Genomic DNA, 18108 nt, shown 5'->3' with positions numbered 1-18108 from the left:
GCTCACAAGCTGGTCACTTTTAAGGCATTTAGAAGAAAAATAATAACAATAATAAAAGTTACATTCTAGTTAAAACAAAATGTTTATTGCACTTGGCAGAATGATGAGATCCGAACTATAAATGCCAACTAACAAAGAAACCACAAAATGCGGTTACCAGCAGCCTGGTATTAGGAAGTCTTTCATGCAGTGGCTGTAGGTCCACTTTCAAAGGGAAAAAGGGCAGGTAGCTGCCCGGGAGCGTTAAGCTTTCTCTTTCTAGTAACTAGCCCTGGGTACGCTCTCATATTATTCCACACACTCCGGAGACGGGAGATAGCAGTGCAGGCAAGAAAGTCCCCATAAAAGCATGTGATTGCGAAGCTACTGGGAAGGGGGATCCCTCTTTGAGGCCTGGGGATTCTGCAGCAGGGGCAGAAGCCCGGGAAGCTGAATCAACATAGGGGTCTAAGGCACCATCCCCGAGACAAGAAGTGGTTTTCCTGACTCAGGCCTGAGTGTGCTGCGGGACCACGTTGGAGGTGGCTGGAGAGCGCGGACTCTGCTCTCTTACTGTACAAGTGACGTCTGGCAGTTCTCTCTGTTCCTCAGTTCCCTCACGTCTAAAATGAAGAACCACTAGTACCTCCTTCACTAATGCGTGCAAAATGCTTGGCACAGTGCTCGGCATGGAGTTAAGTGCTCAGTACACATTGGCCATAATTATTATGATCCCTACAAGGGAGATGGTACTGAAAATAATGTTTCCTAAAAATTAGAATATAATGGGCCTCCCATATACATTTCAGGGGTAGGGAAACAGCCTTTTGAGATCACTTACACGATGTGGGTAGGATGGACAAATCCTTCTCCACCTAAAACACTTTTTGGAAACTGTCATTATGTCCTTTCTTTATTTCTTTGGGAATAACTAATCCTCTTCAAGATTCATATTTTAATATGTAACACATAATTACAAAAGAAAGAACAGGGTTACATAAAATTAGTAAAATGGAGACTAGGAAAGGAAAAATCCACTCATAAACCCACCAAGAGAACTTAAACTGAAAGTCAGACAGTGCAAATAGGTAAGATATTTGTTTAAACACTTGGTAAAAGAAAATGTTCAATTCAGTAGCTGTGAAAAACACAAATTTAAGGGGTGTGGGCATAAGAGAGAAATAGAAAGTCCACCTCTCAGAAAAAAGGGAGTAAATATTTAGTCAAGTCTCAGATAGTATTTCAGTAAACAGATATTTCAATGGAAAATTTCCAACCTGAGAGCAAATAATTTAAGATGGGTTTAAAATGAGAATGAAAGCTCTCCATTTCCCTGTCCCTGCCCAGACCTGTAACCCAGCCTCTGAGTCCTTGGAGCAGTTAGGCTCTTTCTTCCTCATCCCCCCAACTCCAATTGGAGACTATAATTTTCTTTCTAGCAGGAAACTGATACATACTAATGATGACAGCTGGATTCAGAAGAGGAAAAAGAATACAGGGGACAGAGAGTCCTTGTGGGTTTAAATCACTTTAAAACTCAAAACAAAACCCCCAGATTTGGAATTTTTAAAACCTAGTTAATGGCTAAGGAAACCTCAAATGATTGGGAAGTACTAAGATAAAAGTCTGAATTACACAAAACACATCATTATCTTAAGCTATTCTAATCATCTTCTCTGCCTTTCCCCTTCACTGGTTTTCTCATTGTTTATGCCCCCAGCCCTTCAATGTTCTAAGACATTTTAGAGGTAGAAATAGCCTTCCAAGGTCACTTACAGAATAGTGTTTGAGAGGAGACAGGCAGATCCTCCTCTGTCCAAAAAAGTTTCCCAGAAATTGACATTACTTCTTTTCTTTTAGAACAATTAATCTCCTTTAAGATTCATACTTAGATACAGTTACTGTTGAAATACATGTATATACACACACATGAATAAAACAGAATTATGTTATGTAAAATTGGTAAAATGGAAAATAAGAGGAAGAAATCCCCCTAAAATCACACCATGCTAAAACAACTATTTTCAGCATTGTACTGCCTTTAACTCTAGTCCTCCAGTTTGGACCCCCCATCTCCCAAACCCTCAATGATGGTTATGACAATGCCCTGACATTCCATGAATGCATTTACAGTTACATTCTTTTTCCGTGGCAAAGGAACCTGGCTCCATTAAGGATCCTAAGACTCCTTTAAGGATGGGGGCACAGAAAATGTCACTCTGTCTTAAAAACCACGTGACCCTACCCTCTGTCTTATATCCTCCGATAATCTCTTTTGCCTACAGGGTCAAGTTCGAGCTCCTTAGACTTTGGACCATGCCGCTCTCCTTGACTGAGTTCCCGCCTCCCAGCCTCACTTCTAGTCACACCTCCTGTCCTTGAACCCAACACTGCAATCGCACTGTCCCAGTTCTTTGAAAGCTGTGCTGACGTGAGCGTCTGTGGTTGCAGACATGCTCCCTCCTCTGTCTATAATACCCACCTGTCCTTTGCCCATCTGGTGAATTTTTACTCATCTTCAAAACTCTGCTCAACTACCTCCTCCTCTATGAAGGCTTCCTTGTCCTCCCAAGTAGAAACGACCTTTCATTCTTTAGTGCCTCCAATGTATCCCATACACACTTCCTTTATAGGATCTGTAATCCCTTTTTGGACCTACTTATAAGCCCCAAACATATCATGTGTCTCTCCAGATGTAGGTGCTTAACTTGTCTGACGTTAGCATGTCATGTCTGATGAACAACAAAAACATAATGAACAATAACCACAAGATGATCCTTTTCTGGATCAGTCAGAGGGGCAGGAGCATCCCTAATCAAGTGGATTCCAAAGTGGATTCTTGACATTCCATGCCAGGTATGCTTCAGTGTTTTCCTAGGAAAGCAGGCATTTCTTCTTTCTTGAAAATGTTGAAGAACATGAGGAGAGTTGTAAGTGTGAGGGATTGACCATAACTCTGCCAGGCTGCAGGAAACTGGATTAGATGCATAGTTTCCAGCCAGTGATAATTATAACGATGATAATAATATTAATGGTAGCTAAAATTTATTGAGCACTTATTCTGTGCCATACAAAGTACATTCTTTACATAGGACTTTACATGTGTTAGTTGACAACCACTCTAAGGTATAGATCCTATTATATCCCCAGTTACAATTGAGGAGAAGTGTCTCAAAGAGGTTAAATGACTTGCCTAAGGTCACGAAAGCTAGTAAATGGCAGACCTGGGATTCAAACCTAGGGATCTAGCTTTAAAGCCTATGTAGTGTACTCCCTACTCTGAGCTCTGCGAGCTTTAGAGGTAGACAGATGCGTATTTACAAACATATACACACAATACATACATTTGATTTGAATTTGGAAAATGAATTTACGTGTGATTGATGCATGAGTTTAAATAAGATTTGTATCTTGATGACACCTGTTACTATTCTAAAAACTGAGGAAAATTCTGCATTTCAATCAATCAGTTAATAACAAATCCATTTAACGCAGGCCTACTACTTGCTTAGTTGGGGGACACAGGACCTAACCACGATCCATTCTTTCAAGGCATTTACAAGGTAAAACTGTCAGGACAATACTTAGAAATCATACTGAAATCTACACATCCAGGTAAGTGATCACCTTGTTTGGTGATACACTTAGCTATTGCTCAAACTGCCTTTGGAAATAATTTATGAAACACACAAGAATCGATTTAACTATTTTAAGCTCACAGTTTACTTTTATCCTAAACAGTGCTATCTACCTTAACTGCCATTTTATTTGACATTTGGTTAGTTCTAAATATCTAATTCATCCTCAAAGGAGGAGAATTTGCTACCACTATTTGTGTGGATGTAGTATATGAATACATACAGTCATATAGAAGACACATACATATATATCCTGTGGTTTACGAGGGCAATTCCCAAAGGACTGGAAAAAATCAGTGCTTGTCCAATAGGAATATATGAGCCATATATGTAATTTTTGATTTTCTGATAGCCACATTTTAAAAAGAAACAGATGAAATTAACTTTAATAATACTTTTTTTTTTTTTTTTGCAGTATGCGGGCCTCTCACTGCTGTGGCCTCTCCTGTTGCGGAGCACAGGCTCCGGAGGCACAGGCTCAGCGGCCATGGCTCACGGGTCCAGCCGCTCCACGGCATGTGGGATCCTCCCGGACCGGGGCACGAACCTGTGTCCCCTGCATCGGCAGGCGGTCTCTCAACCCCTGCGCCACCAGGGAAACCCTAATGATACTTTTAATTTAAACAAATATATCAAAAATATTATCATTCCAATGTGTAATCAATGTAAAAATTATTGAGAAATTTAACCTTTTTTTCATACTAAGTCTTCGAAATTTGGTGTGTATTTTATTCTTATAGAACACCTCAACTTCGATCAGCCACATCTCAGTTGTTCAAGAGCCGCATGTGGTTAGTGACTGCCATACGGTAGAGTGCAGGATTAAATATTTAGAGCTATAGCTGTCGTGTTAGAAAAAGAGTAAAAGTGCCCCACCCCTTGCATATCTTACTCTGAAAAGTAATGACTCTAAGAGGTATAATACATTGATGCAAGTGAAATACTGTTGAGTAATAAACAACAGCTTGTGATCACATTTAATTGGGGCACAAACACTAAATAATGCAAGAGTTTGTGGAAAGGATGATTCCAAAAGGCCGAAGTCATCTTCATGGAGGAACCTAGCTCATCAGTAAAGGACAGGCAATTGGAGAAGAAAGAAGGGTATTTTACAACGTTCAAGGGTTAAACCCTTCCAGACGAGGAATAATGGTACGAATACACCAAGAAACACTTAGTTCAGAAAAACCTAATGATTATAGTCAACCACACAACTATGATAGGAACCCAGTGAATGGATTTGTAAGTAGTGAGCCACTCTTTCACAGACAAGGCTCTTTAGACATTAAGCAGAGAAGTATTACTAAGCTACATGAAATTTGGAACTGAAATACAAAAATGGTAGAAACCCCACATGATTTACTTGGTAACACCTGATTCATAATCTCTTTATATAAAATCTCTGGACCCCAGTTAACTCAAGTGTAAAATAAAGTGGACGCAACCCTGAGGTCCCTTATGGCTAGGGTGACCTGTGATTTATTGTGCAAACCTGGACACTTTCAAGAGTAAAAGGGGCACTATTAATAATTATGCTGGGGTAAGAGGTATAAACTAGAAGTGTTTCACAGCCATAAAACTATATGATCCTCTTCTACCAAAAGGATGCAACAGCTACCCCTATGCAGGGACGTGGAGCTGATCAAAGTCCAGGTGTGTTCTTATTACCTCTGCATGGCCACAGGGGCCTTGTGGGCTAATATGCATTGATACGAGTGAGGCAGCTTCGCACCTCCCCCCCAAAGCATTTTAAATTGGCTTGAATTTGGGAACAGGGTTCCATATGGACAGAGCTGGACTCTGACAGCCTGAATATATTTACTGAAGACAACAAATCATTGACAGACTAAATGTAACAGAGGAAAGGCCTGGCCTGCTTGTACTCAAAATCTGACTTTGTAATTGTAGCCTCCTTTAGACAGGCCTAATCAATTAGAAGAGGCTGATTTTAACCAGTTGCAGGCTCATTACCCTGCATTCCAGTTTGTGTTGATGAAAATCAGTTTCAGTCTGTGGCCTGGAACTCATGTACAGCACTTCCTGAGGCCTCTTATATAAACACATCAAAACATTTTTTTATTTGGAGCTGCCCCTCTCCCTTTTAAGAAAACCACTTTGTGAATCATGATGAAAATAGAACAATTGCATGTGGATCTGGGGCCCATACCAGGAAATATACATGACACCAAGGAACACGTATAAAGTCAGAGCTCAAGGTAGCGAGGGGTGGATTTGAGATTGAGTCTCAAATATCCAGGCTCCAGCATCAAATGAGTCCACTAGGCTATCTCTACAAAATGGAACAGAATGAACTCTGAGTTCTTGAAAATGATGACCTTTCAAAGAAAATGCATGAAATAGGAAAGAGCCAAGGTCTCAGAAATACAGAGGTATCTGAGTAGAGTCCAGACTCTTCCCTGAATGACCAAATAGAAAACAAACTTGCAACTAAACAAGGACAAGTTTCCTTGGGAAGCTTCTATGAGGAAACCGTATGATACTATGTTTAATTTTGATATGTGGTTAGTCCTGCAAAAGTAGAAGGTGGGGGAGTGCGTAGTAGAGCCGCTCAGTACCCTACCTACATTTCAAAGACCTGTAATCATTCCAAAATATGATATAAATATGACTCATACCTGGCCGGTTGTCTTTTGAGGGTTTGTCAAGACAGCAAGTCAACAGGAAGAGAATATCAATATACACAGCTCTGGTCACCAAACATGGATTTTGCCTAGAAAAGTAAAGAACAGAAAATAAATTGATATTTTCTCTCTCTGAAGCCTGAGTCACAGAAAAGAGAAAATGGGTATTTTCTACCAGGCACGTCATGAGGCTCAGAGTTGTAATGAATGCTAAAAATGATGGACAGTCACCAATGGTGAGAACACACGAGCAAGTCAAGGAGAAAATGAAGTCCTAGTGCATATGGTGGAGGTTGGGGCTGTGAGTGTACGAAACAGAGAAAACTCTATGCTCTGGCTCCAAAGAAAATTAACTGAAAACAGACGACAACCAATATCTGATCCCAGTTATTTGGAAACAAGGGGGTGGGGGGAATACGACACCATTTTCTGTTATCTTCCTCTGAACTGGACAAATTTAGGGGGAAAATCATTGGTTATGAATATCACTGATTTAGCATTTCGGAGGAGAATTGCACTCACATATGATAAACCATATTTACGGACTTAAAATAACCAGCTGAAAAAACAAACACGCGAAAAGCATTAACAAACGCTGCAACAGACATTCCTTTCCCGATAAATGAGATTTTTTTCTTTTTTCAATAAATGGAGCAGCTCTTTTTTACGCTTTGAACCACACGCTGGAAAAAGTAAGTGGGCTCCGATTTAGGGGGTCTAGATAAAAAAGAATGAAGACCTTCTTTTGAGTACAGCACCGAAAGTCCCCGGCTCTGAGCCTCAGTTCATATTGACCATGAAAAGGGCCCAAACCTCCTTGGTGCACTAAGAACTCAGGGCAAGCAGTAGAAACAGTAGGGACAGATCTGGGTTTGAATGCTGGCTTTGCCACTTAGTATCTCTGTGACCTGAACCAGATTCCTGAACGTGTACAACTGACACCCTAATCACCTCACCTCACGGTGAATCACTGTGAGCATAGATGTGGTACATTCCCTGCCCTGCTCCCCTGCCTCCGACCTACGATGAGGGAAGGGTACAAGTCTGGTTAGTATATTTCCATCTGGCCTGATCCCTCAATCCATCCTTCTCACTCCCTGTAAATTAACAGTTTTACCATTTCCCTAAAGTTTATTCACACTCTGTCCTGAACTGCCCATATCCTAGGGATACACATAATTTGCATGAAAAGGAAATCAGATACTTTTAAGTTAAAACTGTCTTGTTTCAAGGTCTCCCCATTGTTGACCTGCCTCACTTCTGTCCCACTGACTTGCTTCACCTACAGTATCTGCTTGCTCCCTGACATAACTACTAGTTTATGTGTATACCTCACATTTGGCCTAATTTCATACCTACGCCTGGCTATTTTAAAAAATTAGTTTTAAAAAACAGGTAACACATGCACATGGTATAAAAATAATTCAAACAGTACAAAAGGGTATGCAGTAAAAATAAAGTTCCTTTTCCATGCCCCCACCATCTACCCACATGTTCTATTCCCCTGAGGCAACCGCTATTACTACTTTCTACAGTATATCCTGCCAGACACATTCTATTCATTTACAAGCATCTATCTATAGCTACCCACTTGTTTATTTTTATATAAGTAGTGGTTTACTACATACTAAGTTCTGAGTATTACTTTTTTTCCTGCTAATATATTTTAGATATATCATTCTATTAAAAACAGAGATTGTTTAACTCTTTTTTTTTTTTGCGGTACGCGGGCCTGTCACTGTTGTGGCCTCTCCCGTTGCGGAGCACAGGCTCTGGACACGCAGGCTCAGCGGCCATGGCTCACGGGCCCAGCCACTCTGCGGCATGTGGGATCTTCCCGGACCGGGGCACAAACCCGTGTCCTCTGCATCGGCAGGCGGACTCTCATCCACTGTGCCACCAGGGAAGCCCTTGCCTTATTTGTTAAATGGTTGTGAACTGCTCCATTTCATGGATGTACCTGTCCCCTACTGAAATAATTCAGATTGTTAAAGATACTTTGCTGAAAACAACGCTGCAATAAAGATATATGTAACTGAGTTTTATGCATATGAATGAGTACTCAAAAGAGAAATCCCTAAAAGCTGAATTGCTGGATCAAGATATTTGCACATTTAAAATTTTGCTTTATTTTGATAAGATGCTCACCAAAGAGACTGTACCTATTTATACTTTCACCAACAATGTGTAAGAATCCCACCCACCAACAACCTGACCAACACAGTAATTAAACTTTTAGACCTTTGCCAAGCTAAGTGAAAAATAGTATCTCATTGTTTTAAGTCACAATTATTTTATTATAAGTGAGGTTAACCATCCCTTCATATGCTACTCATATGAATTTCCTTTTCTGTGAACTGTAATCAAATCTCCTGTCCATTATGTTATTGGTCTTTTCCTTATTGATTTGTAGGAGCTCTTTGTATATTAAGGAAATCTGCCCTTTGTCACATGTGTTGCAAATATGTTTTTGCAGTTTATCATGTCTTTTAACTTTATTTATATTTTTTTGCAATTCAAAAATGTTTAGTTTTATGCAGTCAAATATATTAATATTTTTATCTATGCCTTCTGGATTTTATGTCATGCTAACACTCTAACCCTTCTCCAAGATAAATATAGATATACATTTTTAAATTTTCCCATATTTTCTTCTAGTACTTTACAGTTCCTTTTTTTGTTCTTGTTAACATTTTGATCTATTTGGAATTCCCCCTTCCCAAATGTTACCCCTATCTTTTGTCTCTATCCAATTTTCCCCAGGTCAGTCCATAACTTGACCTGTGAAGTTGAAAAGCCCACAGTCTATGAAAACTTCTTTAATGATATTTCCAGTTCTGGCATTTCCACTGTTTAACAGGTGGAATATCCTCCCCTCCCCGCAGAGAAATGGTCACTCAAGAAAGAAAGCAAGAAAACCTAATGCCAGGGGTTAATGAATTATCAGACATAAAGCACAGGGCTGAATAATAAATGGTCTGCAGATAGCAGGTGGAAGGCCTCCTGAGCATTCAGCTTTGAGCTAGGTGCTGGGAAGAGATGCACATGAAATGATTTCTGACCTCGGAGAGTTTTGTCTCATTATGGAGACAGAAACAAAGACAAACTTCAGGACAGGATGTAAGGAGTTAAGGGAAAGAACATATTAGGGTGGACTGGAGACATGGAAATGGGTTTATGAAGATGTAATTCCAACTGGACTGTGAACGATGGGAAGAATTTAGATAGACAAAGTTGACAAGGAAGGGGATTTTGAGAGGGGGCAATAGATGTAGGAAGAAATGAGTTTGGCTTGTCCAGGGACCTGGAGAGACCAGTCTGGGAAGACAGAGAATGTATTGAGAAGGTGGAAACAAGAGTGAGGCAAGCCAGGCTTTCAGGAGATGGGATACTCCGTGCTAACTGGTGCTCCTCGGTGTGCTCCTTGCTCCATTTGGCCTCATAGAGTCATAGCTTCTCACCCTAGATGTTTTTCTGCTGGTGAAGCCATACGGAACCATCAAGGGAAGTTTTTGGGAAACTGGTTTGACTTTCAAGTCTGGAGGAACTCAGGGGCCTCCCCTCCTACCCCTGACCCTACAGGGTTTCAAGCCTACTTTCCATGAGATTTTTAGCTAGGTTAATATATATATTTTTAATTTCTAAATGAATAGGGAGGAAAGGCTGGAAATCTTTAAAGCCCCCTGCCAGGCTGAAGTGTTCTGCATCTTCTCTTTTTTTTTTTTTTTTTTGTGGTACGCGGGCCGCTCACTGTTGTGGCCTCTCCCGTTGCGGAGCACAGGCTCCGGACGCGCAGGCTCAGCAGCCATGGCTCACGGGCCCAGCCGCTTCGCGGCATGTGGGATCTTCCCGGACCGGGGCATGAACCTGTGTCCCCTGCACCGGCAGGCGGACTCTCAACCACTGCGCCACCAGGGAAGCCCTGCATCTTCTCTTGACCTGGCACAGGCTGCCGACCTTGCAGGCCTCCTGGGACACCGCAGGGACCACTCTGACTGCTCCCACAACTGTGAGGCTCTAGGCCAAGTCTAACGTAGTCTAACGAGATCATGGGAGGCTCCCTCAAAGGCTGCTGCTCTTGATTCCAGGAAACAGAGAGGATCTGGGGCTACAAAGGAGTCCATCCATGGCTTCTCCTTTGAGACTGACTCGGAGAGAAATTCTGGCCTGGAGTCCACTGTTCGAGGCTCCACCCTCGAGGACAGCCACAGCCTCAGCCTCAGAACATCGCCGTCTGGAATCAGAGTTGGGCTTCACTCTGAACTGGCTTCTAAGTCAGGAAAATAATTTTTTTTTCTCTTTCTTTTTCTCTCCCTATTACTTGATGTTTGTTCTGACTTGGAAATGGTACGCTGTGAGTTCAGGGTGAGCCAGAGGTTTGTTCTCGGTCTGTCAAGCCACTTTGATGATGGGAATAAAATCCTGGGAAAGAGCAAGCCAGCTGGACACGAAACCAAGCCACAGGGTTTTGGTGGGTTTGGGGATTTTTTTCTTCCCCCAAATGGAAAAATCCTGGCATGGGGCATGGTATAATAAAGATTTAGAGTGTTCGAAAAAAGTCAGGAGTGGTCAGGGTCTAACAGATGGGCTGAAAAACAGCATAATAGTGGTTTTAGAAGGAGTAGCAGGAATCAGGTACTACGAGGACTAAGTTTACATATAAAAAATGAAATGAAGGGCTTGTTAAAATTCTTTCTTCCACTCTTTTTATCATTTGTCCCTTGACAAACACCCACCTGAGAACCTGATCTCTGAACTTCATTAAACCTCCTGCCCTCTCTCCTGGAAGTTGGGAGAGGCAGAAGGCAGGGGTGAGACAGGAAGGCTTCCCAGACTCATCCACAATGGCCCTAGTGTCTAGAGGACAGCAGGAGCTCTTGGGAAGTCTGTGATAAATTATTCACTTCTCCTGTCCCTTCCGGAATTCCAGTGGCTGCAGAGCTTTTTAACTGCAGCCCATTCATTCAGAAAACATTTACTAAGAGGAAACTGAGAGCCAGGAATAGTGCCAGGGTATGGAAATATGAAGATGAAATGCTTCAGTGACACAGTCACTGCCCTCAAGGAACTTAGAGTCCTGAATAGTGTTTTTCAAACTGTAGGTTATGACCCATTTTGTTAGTTATGAAATAAACTAGTAGGTGGTGACCAGCATAAGAGAAAGAAAGGAAGGAAGAAGAAGAGGGGGATGGAGGAGGAAGGAGAGAGCTAGCTAGGGAAGGGAAGGAGGGAGAGATGAAGAAAATATAATCCCAGTACATTAAAGTAGTCAGGGTAAGCATCATTCCCTTAAATTGTTTGTTATACACAGGATTTCTATAAAATCCTTGCCCAGAAAGATTTTTTTTTTTTTTTTCCGATACACAGGACTCTCACTGTTGTGGCCTCTCCCGTTGCGGAGCACAGGCTCCGGATGCACAGGCTTAGTGGCCATAGCTCACGGGCCCAGCCGCTCCGCTGCATGTGGGATCTTCTCAGACCGGGGCATGAACCCGTGTCCCCTGCATTGGCAGGTGGACTCTCAACCACTGCGCCACCAGGGAAGCCCCAGAAAGAATTTTTAATAAATTATCTTTGATATGATATAATTTATAAAATGTAATAATTTTAAGTAAAAATATTGATTGATTTAGTCTAACTCCTTTCTTTTTCTTTTCCAGGTTATAAGTCACCCTCTATTATACTGAATGGTATCAGTGGGGTATGCTTGATATCCAAAATGATGGTAGATATGTCGAATGCTAACATTCCCAAAATTGAATACTCGAATAAATCTTGAGTAAATTCTCTGTCTGTTGCATTTTTTTTTTTGCAGACTGTTCATATGTTACATAGACAGTAAAATATCAAACTATACAAGATTTCATAGGTGTGTGTATGTGTGGATATATGTATATATATGTGTATATATACACACATATATACACACACACACAGAGTACAAAGTCATCTGTAAAATGTATTTCTTGTTGTGAGTGGCTGTCAGAAAACCTTGAAAGCCACTAGTTTAGTGACAGAAACACACAACCAATCATATGGTATGATGGGTGCCCAAAGGAAGGGTTGACAGAGTAAAAATTAAGGATGGGGAAGGGGGAAATGCCTAGGTGAGCCCAGAAGTGCCTTGGCAAAGCTGGAGGATGAGGGGGAGTCTGGGAGACAGACCATGGACAGAATGACCCCAGCAGAGGAAGCACCATGTCCAAAGATGACAGCATGTGACATGTTTGAAGAATAACAAGAAGTGCAAAGAGGATGTGGAAGGGGAGGGACAGCAGGAAACGACAGCGGATGGGTGACATGCCCCAAATGGGAGTGCTGAGGAGTGACCTTTAAGAGCTCCAAAAGCTCCAAAGGGTTGAAGCGCTAGTGGCACCCCATCGATCCAAGTCATGCTGGAAGGCTGGGATCCCTGCTCATTAGCATGAAGCCTTGGTGGGTTCCCTGGAAGAAACAGTTCACTTTGGACATACAAAACTCTTCCAGAAGAATTCACTGCCATACTCAGTGGGCTGAAAACAGCTGTTCTGGCTTTAGGCACTAGCGTTTGTTAAGGTCTCTAAGTCCGGAGACCATATCTGGACTTCAACAGAGTCAGGGTCTAAGGTCACTCCAGTCTCCAGGGAATTACTCCCGCAGAATCCTGATTAGACTCATGGCTTAACTTTATGAATCTAGAAACCTTTACTAAGCACCATGGGGGACATCCTACTTGGAACAGAAATGGAGGGAGGGGATAAGGTTCTGGCCTTGAAGAGCTTATGGCTGCGCGTGTGTGCGCGCGTGTGCGTGTGTGTGGGGTATGTGGAGAAAAACAAAACACACAAAAAACAGTTTTAGAGAATGTCATGGAGGAGGGGTCTGGAGACATGGAAGGATTTGGCTAGTGAATGGAAAGAAGGAATTCCAGGCAGGAGAGTTCACTGGAGCAAAGATACAAAGGTGGGAACATGCTTGCCACATGCCGGGAAGAATGAAGACCAGAAAATGAAATAGGTGCAGCTGGCCAGCTTGATGGCTTAGAATGACTCTGGGTCGTGAGTCCTGGCAGGGCCCCATCACAGCCCATTGTGGGCTCTTCCTCTAATCTGGGCTCCTACGTGGGCTCACTCCTACACAGGTCACTTCTGGTCTCCACCGCAATGAGTACAAAGCACGAGCAGCCTCTCACTGTGGAGCCAGCAGTGGAGTTAATGAAGCAATATCCCGGGGACCACCACCGGGCCTGAAATAGGCTGCAAAGAAGAAAACCCGAAAAAAGAGAGGGAAAGTAGGTGAGAAGGCAGGTGAGAAGCCGGGCCGGGGGTTGGGGGAGAAGAGAAGGTAAAGAGAGCGGAAAAGTAGAAGAGGGAGGAGGGAAATAGTCTACAACGTGTTCCCACGCCCTGCCACGGCCCCCCACTGGACACATGTCTAGCCACGCCGTGTCCTGTATTTAAAACTCACTTCAAAGCCTGTCCTCTAGGAAACCTTCCCTGACTAACCATTAGAGAACAGCCTCTGAGGACAGTCTGAATGGCTGACCTGACGGGCTATTTTTTTGACCTTCCTTTGGTCTCCCAGAGATCCCGCTGGCCATCTTTGTAGTCCTCGGCAGTTTGAGACTCTGCGACAGGGCAGCCGTCTGCAGACCAGACGCCGCCTCTCCCTACGTTTGGTTTTAAAAGGAAGAGCTGCTGTGGTTAGGAGGCAGGAGGTACTTCTCTGAGGCAGGCTACATTAAGTCATATAAATGTGGAAGTGTAAATTAAATAAAAAGAACCCCTCTCTCCCTTCTGACTTCCATTTTCACCACAGCTCCCAGCCAAGCAAACATCATACGGCATTCCTGGAGAAACAATAAGGGATTTGTTTAAACCAAGATGCCAAACGGTCATGAATTGCAGAATATATATTTTTAAACAAGTTATTTTCCCCCGCTGTAACATCCAGAATTCAGATCTGCATGAGGGGCCAGCTGGCAGCAGCACGCAGGCCCCGACTGGCTACCCGGGACTGCTCGTTTACCTTGCCCTCCCCTGGGGGAGGGGAGGCGGGTGACGGCAGAGCTGCTTTTTTATGGTTATGTTCCAACTTCCATCCAGCCATTCTTGGTCTGGAGTTTTGCAAGTGTTTATACTCACACCCACATGTATAAGCTGCCCCAGAGCCCTCCTATTTGGATTTTCCTTTTAAAGTGAAGCCATCTTCGTGCCCTGCTCTGGTGGTTGACCAGTTCGTAAGGAATTCTTACCAAGTCGTCATGCACAGAGCAAGAGACCATGAGCTGTGAGTCTGTCCAGAAAGGGACCAAATGTCCAGCCATGTGCTACAGAGCACATGGGGCCGCCTCTGGAAAGGCTGATTTTGTCCCTGGGGGACGGAATCTGAAAACAGGGGGCCATAATCACTTTACCAAGGTTCTGGGTCGGCACTCCGCAAAGGCCCAGGCAGTCTGCACAAGACCCTGGGGCACTTCTTAGGTCAAGGTCGAAGCCACAGCCGCCTCTGCTTCCCTGGGAGTGCCGCTGCTCAAGAGGAACCCCACAAGCTCAATGCCAAGGCTTTGCCTTTCCCTCCATGAAAGCTCACCTGCCTTTTCAGAGGACTCCCAGGGAGCCTCCCACACCCCCAGAGGCCCTCATGTTTTTCCATCTTTCTATTAGGCATCTTTTTCTCATTAATGTACTAACACTCAAGTTATGTGTACAGAATGAGGAAAAAGGGACCTTGTGTGGGGCTTGGGATTTGTTCAAAGCCTGAAGAAACCATTTTAGAGGGTGTATGTTTTTTATTCCTTTTATGAGAGATGCATGTTTCCCCCCTTCTGTGACTTGTTTAAAAGTAGAGTTTAATATGCTGCCAGAGGAATTGCTGGTTAATAACTTAATAAGCAATGTGCTAGGAATTATGGGAGAAAAGTATTATCCAAGAAAACTTTTATTGTACAGTTTGGGGCTTGGAGGATATATAGCTTCGGTTATTATATAAAATGCTAACAGAAGTCCCCTTTCTTTTCAACCTTACTTTCTCCCTAGAATTATTAAAAAAGGATATATTAAGTGAGGTGAATGAACACTTCTAGAAGCTGCATGAGAAGTCTGCATGTAGATCACAGGTAAGAATTTCTAACAGTACAGTCAGAACTCTGCTAATGTGAACCTGGCAAAGCACACACTTGGAAATTAGCCTTGGCAATAATAATAATATCAACGGCATTTTATTAAAAGTTTTATCTTCGGGCTTCCCTGGTGGCGCAGTGGTTGAGAGTCCGCCTGCCGATGCAGGGGACACGGGTTCGTGCCCCGGTCCAGGAGGATCCCACATGCCACAGAGCGGCTGGGCCCGTGAGCCATGGCCGCTGAGCCTGCGTGTCCGGAGCCTGTGCTCCGCAACGGGAGAGGCCACAACAGTGAGAGGCCCGCGTGCCACAACAGTGAGAGGCCCGCCTACCGCAAAAAAAGAAAGAAAAAAAAAAGTTTTATCTTCAAAAAATATTTTATCTTTAAAAGATTCTTAAGAGAGAAGAAAAGTAGGCATTATTATTCTCATTTTTATAAATCAACAAGGTAGCTCATATAGCTCAAGTGACCTATCCAAGATCGGGGCAAAAACCAAGAATAGAACCAAGGTTTTCTAGACAAATTGTATCCGTGTGTCCCAAACACAATCAGATGAAAAGTGAGACCCTGTGCCAAACAATTAGGGTATTTCGGTTTGCAGCCACGCACTCTGGGGCTATGTCCTGGTCACCAGTGTGGTGAAGAGCAAGGCTCTGAGCACAGCTGCTTCAACATGGCTGATGATGCAGACAAAGACTTAGCTATCTGACAATAAATATTCCCTATATTTGCTTAGCTCTTTTGTACCTGCATACCCATTACTCACCATGTCCTTCCCCACCCTCACCTATTGCACATTTTGGAGCTTCCAACTTTACAGACAAAAACTGAAGCCCAAAGAAGTTCGAGGCCACACATCACTGGTTAGTAGTTGAGCAGGTGCCAGAACCCAGACCTACTACCCGCGAGTGCACCCTGCCTCCCTCAACCTCAGGGAGGTGCGTTCACAGCTAGAGGCTTTTCCACTCACCCAGTGCCTCTCCAAGTGACCCTCCCTGTGGTCACCCAGGAACACAGGGCCTTTGGGCTGGTGAGGGTCCCTTCCGGCTCAAGGGGGAATAAGCTCCCGAACGTGCGTGGGAAGCTATTTCCAGAGGCCTGCAGGACAGTCCAGTCGCTGAGGAAACCTGGGCATCACTGGCAGCTGAGGGGAAGGACGACAATGAGGCTTCGGAGGGTCTCTCTCAAGTCCGCTCCCTTGGCCCATTCATGTGAGACCTGCCCACGTGCCCCAAAAGCCTTCCTAGGGTCAGCCCGAAGCTGGCCACAAAGGACAAACGCACCAAGGCTAAGTCAGCTCAGTATGAGGACAGAGAAGCAGGAAGTCAAGTGAGGCTTCAACAAGTGCTCCTGCCAGGTCTGTGTGCTGCCTGAAAGCCTGCCCCCAAGTTACTGACTTGAGTTAAAGGCATTGCCTCCAGAAGATCACTACTGAAAAACAGTTGTACTACCCAGAAAAATTAACTTATTTACACATTAGCACTTGGTAACATGTGAGCATGATTTGTTGGTCATACCAAGTGGCAGTCAGCCAGCTGAGAGTGGATTTCTGAGGAAAGGGGAATCTAGAATAGCAAAGTTTTGATGGCAATAAGGTCTAGTGCATGGTGCCCTATCCAAGGAGGGCAGCTCAAGGGCCTGGGGTTGTGGTATTTTCTGTGAGGATGATCAGGCTGCAGCAGAGGAAGCGAGAGAATCAAGAGGCAGGAAACAAATCTGCTATTTCTTGAATACATCCCTAATTTGGGCTATCTTCGGAGCCAGACACATCTGTCAAGTAGGAAGAAGTCACTTGCCCCCTTGTGTCTATTTTCCTGTCTACAGATAGTGGTTTGGATTAGATCCCTGTTTTGAAATAGGGAGTCAGGGTGCTCTCTGGAGTCCCTTTTGGGGCTCCCAATGGCTGAGAAGCTATGTGGGTGGGCCTCCAGGCCCCCATCTCAACTTGCAACGTATTTGCCATCTCTATTATCTTGAACATCTTGAACTTCCACTTAAGCTTCTGTTTGAAGAAAGGATTCCACTGGATTAGACGATCTCTAAATTCCCTTTCCTGCTATAAACGCTGTGGTTCTACGGTCTTCTTAGCAACGCTGAACAGACAATAGCCATGAAGTCTAAAGTGCACACAAGCAGCACCTCTATTCCCAACTCTAGCTGCCCAGGCAGGCCACAGGGGCCTCCAAGTGCCAGACGGAGCTGGTGGACTGCTACTAGGGAGCCTTTGTTAGCCTCCCCGAGGGGCTGGAGATTTTGTCCATCACTGAGAGAGGCTGGAGAGATTTAACACACCCCTCAGTGTATCTCATGAGCATGGAGACAGCAGCCTATTTACCAGTGTAAGCCTGAGCTTACTGACTTCCTCTTAACTCTTGGATCAGATCCAAATTCCTCTGGCTGACATTTAAGGCCTGCCACAACTGGTCTCTTATCAAATCTTGCACTGCTCTCCAAACACACCACGTCTTCTCCAGCTCTAATCCCCCACTGGCCCACATGCAAATGCCTTCTCCAACAGTGTGCCACTGTACATACTGTCCACCATCTTGACATGCTCTTTTCTCACCACTTTTGGCATTTCCAAATCACACCCATGCTCTAAGACCCTGCTCAAATACCTAACTCCCCTAGAAAGCCTTCCCTGGCTATCCCAGTCCACATTCTTTTTTGAATTCGTATACTTATTATATGTACTACAGAGTTAGAATTCTACATGAATGTCATTGTTGGTTGTTTCACATCGATAAG

General features: G+C 43.7%; 1 protein-coding gene across 4 annotated transcripts in view; it reads right to left on the bottom strand.

The window, feature by feature from the left end:
- THADA (THADA armadillo repeat containing) overlaps positions 1 to 18108 on the bottom strand; it is a 314473-nt gene that overhangs the window by 71559 nt on the left and 224806 nt on the right. For all 4 annotated transcript variants that reach the window (XM_067703121.1, XM_067703123.1, XM_067703125.1 and 1 more), the window contains one exon: positions 6254 to 6348. In XM_067703121.1, the coding sequence (XP_067559222.1) occupies positions 6254 to 6348 (95 nt within the window). The remainder of the gene's footprint in view (positions 1 to 6253; positions 6349 to 18108) is intronic.

The sequence above is a fragment of the Pseudorca crassidens genome, chromosome 14, assembly GCF_039906515.1.
Source record: "Pseudorca crassidens isolate mPseCra1 chromosome 14, mPseCra1.hap1, whole genome shotgun sequence".
NCBI lineage: Eukaryota > Metazoa > Chordata > Mammalia > Artiodactyla > Delphinidae > Pseudorca > Pseudorca crassidens.
The sequence above is the reverse complement of the archived record's forward strand: the minus strand, read 5'-3'. Positions and strand labels throughout refer to the sequence as shown.